The sequence below is a fragment of the Phocoena phocoena genome, chromosome 17 (genome assembly GCF_963924675.1).
Source record: "Phocoena phocoena chromosome 17, mPhoPho1.1, whole genome shotgun sequence".
NCBI lineage: Eukaryota > Metazoa > Chordata > Mammalia > Artiodactyla > Phocoenidae > Phocoena > Phocoena phocoena.
Window position 1 is genome coordinate 71862252 of NC_089235.1, and position 11150 is coordinate 71873401.

Genomic DNA, 11150 nt, shown 5'->3' on the forward strand with positions numbered 1-11150 from the left:
AAACTTTGGCCAGACCACACGTCATCTTAAGATTTAAAAAATCCCTTTTCAAATTGTGGAAGATAAATGGAAGAGGCTAAAACAATATGGTTCCGCACGCCCCTATCTATATTTCAGTCACACCATTCACTATCAAGTTTAGCAGACTTTTAATTTAGTACCTCATATGTGCAAGGGCATGATTATTAATAAAAGAATCATCCTTCAGGAAGGGCCTTGAAGTTGTTGAACTTGTAGGAAGTTGTCATGCTTCTGCTTTTATTTGGTAAGAAAGACAAAGGTAGTCTTATGAGAAAGGGTTTTGTGCTGTGTAGTTTTTAAATTTTTTTATATCTGGGCTTTTTAGCCTTAACTAAGACACTTCAGGGATATCACACCTTTTGCTTTTTTCCCTATACAAGTAGTCCTATAAATCACCCTTATTTTTTATTTATAGATCATTTGCTCTTATGGTCATTGGCAAGGTTCTATGAAATTTTCGTATTCCTTTTAATGGGTCTTTTTAAACATTTATGTAGATACCAGTGGAATGGAAGAACAGGAAAAGGAAAAGAGGCGTCTAGTGATAGAGAGATTCCAGAAAGCACCTTTTGAAGAAATAGCAGCACAGTGTGAGTCCAAAGTAAGTGAACACATGGTGGAGGGGGCGGGGGCGGGGGTGGGGTTTGACTTCGTGGACGCTGTCCTGGTAATTGGTAGGTAGATTCCAAGCTTCAGGCAGATCAACAGAATCCACAAGGCAGTGGATTTGATAGGGACTGAAAGCTGAAGACATAGCTGTGAAGCCTAAATAATTTTTTTGTGTAATGTCAGCTGATGGGAATGGCAGATCCCAAATTAAATGTTAACGATTGTTACTGCTTTGAAACTGTTTTTGCAGTGGTTTTCTATGATTTTGCTATAGGTATTTTGTGTGTCTATCGATTTTGTTTTTACCAGTGAGACTAGGAGAGGAATAAAAGAAACTTTACATTAAATGCCAGTGTATGAGACAGATAAAACCAAAACATTAAAGCATTCTGTACCATCAGTTTAATAGTTAGAGTTATGCTCTGTCCTTTAAATCACACTTGTATTATTACATATGGGTATTCGGAAAATAAGAGATCTGTTCTTAACATTTTTTTTTTCTCCTTTGTAGGCAAATTTCCTTCATGACAGACTTGCTCAAATATTGGAACTCACCATACGGTAAGAGTTTTGGTACTACAAGAGCAATAAAGCAGCAAAATAGAAACCATTAGATCCTTATAAATTTGTGGCTTTTTAAGTAATTGTGCTTTTCATTTAGGGTAAACACAAGATCATACAGGTCTCTGTCTCAGTGGTTTTTCTGTTTACTGGATTGTCTGATACCATTTCTTGTCCAGGGGGCTTCTAGCTTTCCTTTTTAGATCATTTATTCCTTTAAAATGGTCCTATAAGGACATTTGAGTAATTGGAAGACTCTTATTCTAATGATATGTTTAAAAAGGTAATTTCTCAGATTTAACCATTGTGACCTGTAAAAACTACAGTTTTATATGGTTCAACCTCATAGTTCTTTCCAGGGCAATAATGATTCTACCTATGCAGATGGCTCACTTGAATTATTAAATTTTACTTGAGTTTTCCTAAGTCATGTGTATTTGTGTCCTGTTATTAGTTACAGTTGGCCCTCCATACCCGCAGGTTCTGCATTCGCAAATTCAACCAACTGTGGGTCAAAAATATTTGGGGAAAAAAAAATTCCCAGAAAGTTCCAAAAAGTAAAACTTGAATTTGCTGCATGCTGACAACTATTTACATAGCATTTACATTGTATTAGATATTATAAATAATCTAGATACGATGTAAAGTATAAGGGAGGATGTGTGTAGGTTATATGCCAGTAGTGCTCCATTTTATATCAGGGACTTGAGCATCCAAGGATTTTGGTCTGTGTGGAGGGTCCAGGAACCAATCCCCTGTGGATACCATTGAACGATTGTATCTTATGCTCCAGAAACATAAGGTATCTAATACCGGTTTTTCTGTGTCATTTGGTTGTTAAGTAATGAAGCACATGACAGAGGGAGAGAAAAACTCCAGGTTCCACCTAAGGAAAGAACCTCTGCATATTCTTATATTGACTTCGGTGTGGAGACTGGTCTGTGTATAATGTGGCACAGTAAAGGAGCCATAGACAGAAATTGTGCTTCTGAAATTTTTTTTTCCATTGCCGTATCTTTTATATTTTCAACTTGATTAACTAAATCTGTTTTGCTTCAAACCCTGTATGTATCCTTATAAACAGAATAAACAGGTAGATGCTCGAGATCAGTTGCTTTTTTTTCCCCAGCCTTTTTTCTGCCTTCATACGCAAAGCATGTTTTCATCACTTTAACATCTTATTCTAGGCATTTACCACCAATACTGCCCCCCCCCGACTAAGTTGAGAATCACTCATTTATAAAAGTTCAGAACAGAGAATCAGACTAAAATACGCAATATACCCTATACCTTAGATTCAGAGAAAATTGCTGGGTGCGGGCATTTATGCACAACCTAAAAGTTGAGAGTTAAGTTTTATTCGGGGACCTTGCTGAGGACTATAGCCCGGGAGACAGCCTCTCAGGTAGCTTTGAGGAACTGCCCGGAAGAGGTAAGGGAGGAGCCAGGGTATATAGGAGTTTTTGGCTGGAGAAAACCTTGTAGTCAAACATCAAAAGATCACTGCTAATCACAAAGAGCAGACATCTGAGGTTGATGATTTTAGTGCTTTTCTATGCATGGGAAGGTGCAAGGACCTGGGTTCATTGAAATTATTCCTTAGATATGCATCTTAACTGTCAAGGGCCAGTATCCAAAGAACAGAATGCTCCCTGTTTTTCTCCATCCTGAATTCCCCTCAGGGCGCACCATTGTAGGTGACTGCAGTGGCTGATGGCTTGATCTTGCAGAACTGGAATGGCAGGCAACACTCCCTGTCCACAGCTTCTTTGATGCCTGTTAATTGTAACAGTAAATATCTGCTGCTTTATATCTGTTGTTTTTACTAATCCTCCCCACAGTCCTGAAAAGTTAGGTAGATCCTTTCCCCCCCACCCCAGGTAAAGACACTGAGGCTTAGAGAAATAAAGTAACTAGCTGAAGTTTATCCAGCTAGTGAGTAGAAATAATCAAAATTCAAATCCATAACTCATGTTCTTAAAAGAAATGTTGCTAGAGGCCACCATGTTACATTTAATCACACTATCATAACTATATGGATTTAATATTTTAGAATAAGTTTTATGACTAATTCGGTTTCATTGGTACTGCAACTACTACTAATAATTTGTATTTATTAAGCCTTACTGCTAATAGTTATTTACTGAACACTTATGGTGTTCTAGGCACTGTGCTAGGTACATTCTTTCATTTAGTGTTTACAACAGATTTTAAAAATATGTAGTGATTATTTTTACTTTACAAATGTAGAAACAGATGCACGTAGAAGTTTGGTAATTTATCCAAGGTCACCTAGTTAGGAAGTAGTAGTTTTGGGTACCTCACATGATACAGAGAAATGAAATAGACTTCTTAGTGTACCTTCAGGGTTTTCAGTTTCGATTTGATATATTTCCTCTTGTTAATTTGCCTCATTCTAACTAGGAGATAGAGAAAAGAGTTTGTATGCTTGAGAAAAGAAACAAAATAAGCAATATTATGTCTCAGTTTCCATTGTTCCTTCATTCACTTTGACCTTAGTACAATAAGAAAAAAATTACAAGAAATGCAAAGGAGCAGGAAAATACAGAAAAAGAATAAGCAGCCCCACAGATGATTGATCCAATTATTGGAATTAGTAGACAATGACCTAAAAAGAACACACACACATATCAAAGAATTTAAAGGAAAAAATATGTATATTTTAGGAGAGAAATGGAAAGTCTAAAAAAGAACCAAATTGTAGTTCAAGAACTGAATGTTATAATATCTGAAAGAAAAAAATGTCATTGGATGGGCTTAATGGTATATTGGACATTATAGAAGAATTCGCATATATTGCTCATAGGAGTATAAATTGGTACACTTTGCAAAACTTCGGCAGTGTCTTATAAAGTTAAACATATACCTGCTCTTGATCCTGTAATCCCGTATCTCAGTATTTGCCCAGAGAAATGAAAACTTAGATTCACAAAAAGACATGTGCATGAATGTTTCAGCAGCTTTTTTCATAATTACCAGATGCCCATCAACAGGAGAATGGAGAGAGAGTAGACAAATAGTGGTACTCTTACAATAGTGAAATACTATTCAGCAGTAAAAAGGAACACATTTTGGGGGTAAATTTTTAAAAATGCATTGAGCAAAAGAAATCAAACATAAACGAGTATAGCTTGTATGGACCATTCCTATAGGCTGTATAGACCATGTGAAATTCAAGAACAAGTGACACTAGCCTTCAGTGACAGCGATCAGAACATAGTTACTGTTGGATGTGGGTGTATGTGTATGGGTATGTGGGAGTAGGGAGAAATTGGTTGAGGACACAAAGGACCTTTTTTGAATGATGAAAGTGTCAGTATCTTTATCTATGGTAGAGATAAGAATGAAGTAATGAATTGAGGGAAGAACATTGGTATCATGTGACAAAAGATCAGTTTCCGAAACTGATAAAAGAAAAATATCTGAGTAGAAATACAGGCAGTAGACTCAAGTAGACAATTCATTTTAAAAGAAACGCAGAATGGATACTAAATCTACAAAGGTATATAGCATTAGTAGTAACCCGAAATGTGAAAATAAAAGAAAGAAAGAATTCCCTTTTGCCTGCCAGAGCGCCGAAGATTAAAATAACAAGAAAGAATGATTATACCCAATATTTATAATGGTGTAAGGGAATGGCTACAATCAGATGTTGAAAGTATGAATTGCCAGTATTATGGCAATGTGTACCAGTCTCAAAAATGTAAATACACTTTGATGCAGAAATTCTGTGTGTAAGACTATAAACCAAGGAGACAGGATAAAATTATGTATAAGAATAGACCTAGGGGCTTCCCTGGTGGCACAGTGGTTGAGAGTCCGCCTGCCGATGCAGAGGACACGGGTTCGTGCCCCGGTCCGGGAAGATCCCACATGCCGCGGAACGGCTGGGCCCGTGAGCCATGGCCGGTGAGCCTGCGCGTCCGGAGCCTGTGCTCTGCAACGGGAGAGGCCACAACAGTGAGAGGCCCGCGTACCGCAAAAAAAAAAAAAGAATAGACCTGTCAGCATTATTTATGATAATGAAAAATGAAAATGAACCTACATCTGCCCGTTGAAGTAAATCAATTATAATATATCTATATATTGAAGTACCATGCAGTGGTCATCAAAAGAAGTTAATATATGTATATATAAGATTTTTTACTAGTGAAACACAGCAAGCTTACATGAGTGGGTATAGCATAATCCCACTGTAAAAATTATATATACATATATTCAGAGGAGAATGTCTAGTGCAGACTTAAAAACAGCTTGGTACCACTGTGATCTATGTGCCATGCCACCTTGTAGCTGGCCCGCAGTTCCATCACACTGATCCCTGCGATGAAGGAGCCTCACTCTGCTGCTGGCAGGTAGTAGTGAGAGTGCTCCGTGAAGTGAACAGCTTTGCAATGCACCTGTTGACGATGCCTCGCTCTTTTACAGCCCTCCTCCCAGCCCATCAGGAACACTGACCATTACTTCTGGGCACGCCCAATACCAGTCTGTCCCGGTCTACGAGATGAAGTTTCCAGATCTGTGTGTGTACTGAGTGGCTCACGAAGACCTCAGCATAAAGCCTAAAAATTAGGGCCAAACTGAGTTTTCAGGGTTTACTTAATGTGTGTTAACATACTTCGTGAAAATTATGATGGAATTTATCTTTAACCGAATGCTTGGCATATCAGATTAGATATTTTGCAGCTATATTATATGATTTAGAGTACTTTTGAAGATAGGTTTATGCCATGTTAATTTTTTTTGATGTTCCTGATGGCCTTTAAAATTGAACGTATATTGGTCTCACATTAATTGTTAAATAGTATATTTAAAAATTTTCACAAACATGTAATTTAAAAAAAAATTAAGCCTTCAGAGGGTTGAAGATGTATCAAGTGTCTACTGTATTTCTTAGACATCTACGCAACTGCTTAAAATTAGAATTGCTGTTGTTTTTCTTTATCTGAAAAAGCAAAAACATACAAATATATTCCTAATCCTGGAGCAGCAGAACTGTTCTGTGGCTCTTGGTCCCCACGTTCTAGATGTCGTCGTGTGCATCCCTCTGTTCGTTCGCTGTAACGGTATGTGACAGTCATTCCTCAACTTGTTTGTGGAGATGACATTTACTGAGTAATATTCCTAGAATATGACCCTAAAATCTCCGACTTTAAAGTGTCTAGTTCTTGTAATACTGTGTTTTCTGCCAAAAGTTTGACCGTTCTACTTGAGAGTCTCAGAGCTCGCTCTTGGAGTACTGAACTGTGCAATATTTTTTACATCATGAGATGTATTAGTTTACAGACTGTGCTTTGAAATTACAGTAGTATTTTGCTGTGGCTCCATTAATTAAATGAGCTATATATTTAGTATAGGAAAAAAAGACATTTAAAACAGCTACTAGTTCACCTGTGAAGAGTGTGTACATTTTGATTTCTGTTGAGAGCATATTAATTTACATTTTAATATTGTGCAGTTTTTAAATCCTTATAGTCAAAAAAGGCCCCGAATGGACTTTCAGTTTGTAAGATTTGAACTGCAACTTGTATGCATCTCTGTTTAGGATTTGTGATATTACATTTGAAAAGAGTGCCTATGGGTTTAGCAATCAAGTGTGCTATAGATCGTCAATTTAAGCTTGTATTGATGCAAGCTACCAAGATTACATGTGCTGACAAACTTACAGTGTTCTTAAAATTGTGTACATTTTAGTGAATTCCATCACATGGCAAAAACGAACAATTTTCTTTGCAACTCATAAAATTCTTTTAGGACATTTTAATAAAATAATCTGTTTATAATTCTACTACCTTTTCAGATTTGATTCCCTTTTACATAAAACAATATACATATCAAAAATTGTAACCCCAAAAATAATTGCATTTTTAGCTTTAGATTTTGTTTGAAAAATTGCAGTGAAGAAAGGCATGTTATTACTTGGTGTTTACAGTTATTTGGGCACCTTTAGTAGAAACAAAAAAGTGAGGAAGTAATAATAGAACAAGCATACTCAAAATTTTTTTGAATATTTAAACCAAAGTACAGCGTCTTGAAACATCTTGCAGAAGATCCTAGTCTTTTTAAACCTGTCAAATGACACTCAAACATCCTGGGTGGTTTACTCACTGTTGATAAACAAGACGTTGTTTTCCAAGTGATAGTGCAGTCACCACTTGGGGGGTTAAATGGCCCCCATTGCAGCTGTCACTGTAACTTTACCTCTTGACGAGGTAAAATGTTTCACCATTTAATAGGCCAAGTTTTACGTTTTTCTAATTTCCCTTTTTTTCTGTATTTTTAAAGAAAGATTGTGTAAAAATCTAAGCAGGGGGACATGCAAAAACAATCATCATCCACTTGGATGTCATTTTATAGATTAACACTGTGTGCTTTTGTATGAAAAAATATATATAATTTAATAGTATAAGAAAAGAAGATATATATTCATTTGCACTCATGCAAAACAAACTTTGCTCTACAAAATTTCATGTTTCTCTGTGATTTAAAAATGCATGTATAGCATGTAAAGGAAAACCATTTCAGTTAATGTTTATCACACCTCTTGGTCTGTTTTGTAAACTGTAGATTTGGGTTTTGTGGGATTTTTTTCCTGTTGTAGTTGTTTTTAAATCACAGTAGACTTCTGTATATCCTAGATTACTGAACTGGTCTCGTTAACAACGATTCCCAAGAAATGAGGGGTCTTTTCTTAGGCTTTCTGTCCCTTCCAGGAGATTGCAGGAGATCCTGCACGTCATAGGTATGCCTACTGTATTACAGCCAGTTTGGATACTGAAAGTTTAGGATGTGTTGAAGTTCACTGTATTGCTGTATTTTTGTAGATATTTAAAACTCTTAATAAAAACTGTTAATCATTCTCTTTTTGCTATATACTGTTGCTTATGTCATTCATTTTTTCCCCTTGACATTGAATAGTTAACATTGAAGTGTTCCTCCTATACTTGTGTTGTCTTTGCTTATACAGTCATTGGAGTTAACCTAAACACACACACACTTCCTTAATACTTCTGAACTCATTATCTTTTAGAATCATAATACTGTACTTAACCAGCAGTTAACTTCCCCTTCCTCTCAATATCTCTTTTCTTCCTTTCTGAAAATGGTACTGATTTGTTTTATTCATGCCAATATATGTACAATGTAATGAATTGAGTTTTTTGAAATGTAACAATTCACTGTGCAATTCATATGTAAGCAATAAAACAAAATCAGATTACTTCTGTATACGTACATTTTTGTAATAGCCATTGCATTTATTAAATTAAACGTATTCACTATTTTGCTTTAGTTAAAAATGAAGAACTTCAGTGAAAATCAAGCTGCCAAACGGATTCATCCTCACATACATTGGAAGAATCAGAACCATAACTGCAGTCGTGGTAAGATACAGCTAACATTAAGCTCTTAGCGTGTGCCTGTGAAAGCACGGTTTCCACCTCTGCATTAGTCTTACTGTTTGTATTTTCAACCCTACCCCTTTGCTGTGTAAGTTACATGAAGCCTCTCTCTAAAACGATAGCTCCTCTCTAGTACCCTCTGCCACCTGGTCTGCTCTCCTGCCGCTGGCAGGAAAGCCCACCATAGCCAGATGGGCTTCAGGGACTTCCTTTCGCAGTTTGGCAAAGCAACGAGGAGCACGGGCTCTGGCTTCAGACCCCACCCTGCCACTCCTGGCCGAGTAGCCTTAGGCAGTGCCGGAACTTTGAGCTTTGAAGTATGTAAAATGAGGCGAGTATGTTCTGCCCTCAGAGGTCATCTGTTGAGGGGTAAATGAATCACTTAGAAGAGGTTCCTCGTGTCATGCCTACATGGCACAGACTAGACACTGAGTCGGTGTTTGTCATTAATAATCCTTGAGTTCGCCATGCATGGCGTCTTAAGCAAGCTGGGCAGCTGTCTCAGTTCTGCAGTCTTAGGCCAGTCACTCCAGTTTTCTGAACCTGTTTTCTGGAGGTGTAAAATGAGCAGCCTGTGTGATACACTCTCTCATGCGTTTTCTTTTCAGCTGTAATTGGTTGCGTCCCGTTCTCTCACCTGATACATAAGTTCACATGAATGAAAAAGCAGAGCCAGTGTGTAGCATCAAGCCCTGCCTCTTAGTTTTGCTATATTACATTCGCCTTGTACTTACACTTTGGGTCACAGGCAGACTTGGGAAGCCAGTAACTTAGCCTAGGTTCTCCCAAAGCAGAGCCGAAGTCAAAGGCTTACATGTAGGAATTGCTCTGGGAAGTGATTCCAGGGAACCCCAGCGAGGGACCGGACCAGTGAAGTGCAATGAGCAAAAGCTCATTAAGAGGGTTTATTTATGAATTACCAGCACCATAGGTGACTGGAGATCCATCCTGCTGGACAGCCTGAGGAGTCTCATGAAATAGTCTCAGAACTGTCCGCCCAGCTGATGAAAGCTGGGGAAGCATGTATGCTCCGCTTCTGTTCTTCATGGTCAAGGGTGGCCCTGTTGACATTAACTCCCCCGCGTTTTTGGATTGTGTGTGCTTGAGTGCCATTCCCAAGGCGTGCCATGCCTTTTTCTCAGAGAAGTCCTGTGTCCCATGCACGGAGCGTAGAAGTGCAGAAGGCAGGCATTGTCAGATTCCACCCCCGTGCACGAGGCAGGTGGAAGCCTGTGTGGAACTGGTTATCACGGCAGGATCTGGAGTAAGGTAGGGTTGGATGATGTGAAGTTCAGGCAAAAGATACCCAATATAGCACCACCTAGTGTAGTATTTAAGGACAAGATTAAATCTAGGAGCATCAGATTTATAATTTCATGTTTCCACCATCTTAGTTTAATGAGTCAAGGGAGAGATTTTTTAAAGATGGGAGACTTTAGGGCATGTTTGCATGCTGATTAGAATGATACAGAAGAAGAGAGGGATGAATTGATATAGAATAAAAAGGAAATGTTTGCAGGAATCAAGCCCTGGAAAAGGCAATAGCGGGGTACTGTAGCCAGAGCATAGGTGGAGGGGTTGACCTTTGACATGGATAAGGAACACTTTTTTCATTGAAACAAGAAGGAAGACAAAGACCGCCGGTAATTTTGTAGCTTTGGTGGCAAGAAGATCAGGACATTCCCACGGGAAAACTTCAGTTTTCTCAATGGAGTATTAGGTGAGGTCATTGTAGCCATGTGCCTTGCATTTCTGCATGTCTTGTGAACAGAGACACTATCTTTATTCTGGAGTATCTTTTTTAAGGATATAGTACATCCTACAGACTTGGAACACAGAGACGGCATCTCCCTTTGGAGCCAAGGACAGGCATGCTTCTTGTCCTGTATAATACAGATGATCTCTTTTCTGGGGTAAAAGGCAGGCTTGTGGCCAATAAATATTTTAGGTTCCCTGTGTAATGAAACCCACCCTGTGTGTAGGTGTTACCTGACCCTCTTTGCATTGGCCCAGGGCTTGAGGAACCAGCATAAATTATCATACTCAGGCTACTGCCATTACGGTAAGTAATAAAGTCCTTTGTCTCTGGCCCAAGCATCTCGTATCTTCTGCCAGCATCCATGAAATGCAGACCAACTTGTTAAGTTACAAATAAGGTAAAATCTCAGACCCTTCCGCTCTGGACAGTTCTCAGCTGAGAGCAAGGGGAGGTGTGGAAGGTTTGAGGAGAGGAGGAAAGGGACCAAACAGTTGTCTTGGACAACAGAAAACTCAGCTTACTAAGAAAAGGTTGAGTGTCCATTTGAGGTTTTTGTGGTCATGAGCTTCAAGTGAAGTGGGTCAGCTCAGTTGCTTTTGTCCTTCGGCAACATTCAGCTGCCTCCGGTGAAGGTGTGGAGAAGGCAGGCAGTCACCATACGTGTGGGCAGCCTAGCATGGTGCCGGCCATGGGAAGCGGACACTTAGCACACACCTGCTGGGTTAAAGGAAGGGAGTGCCATTGGTGGCCCGCCTCGCCTTGACCGCTGTGGTGCCTGC

At 38.8% G+C, this 11150-nt stretch overlaps 1 protein-coding gene across 3 annotated transcripts in view; it reads left to right on the forward strand.

The window, feature by feature from the left end:
* Positions 1 to 6272, forward strand: part of EFR3A (EFR3 homolog A) — a 59320-nt gene extending 53048 nt beyond the window's left edge. For 2 of the 3 annotated variants that reach the window (XM_065895084.1, XM_065895083.1), the window contains 3 exons: positions 519 to 622; positions 1142 to 1191; positions 5641 to 5746. In XM_065895084.1, coding sequence (XP_065751156.1) covers positions 519 to 622; positions 1142 to 1191; positions 5641 to 5746 — 260 coding nt within the window. Of the gene's footprint in view, positions 1 to 518; positions 623 to 1141; positions 1192 to 5640 lie in introns of all 3 variants that reach the window. The other variant, XM_065895086.1, reaches the window with a different exon arrangement.
* Positions 6273 to 11150: the final 4878 nt, after the last annotated feature.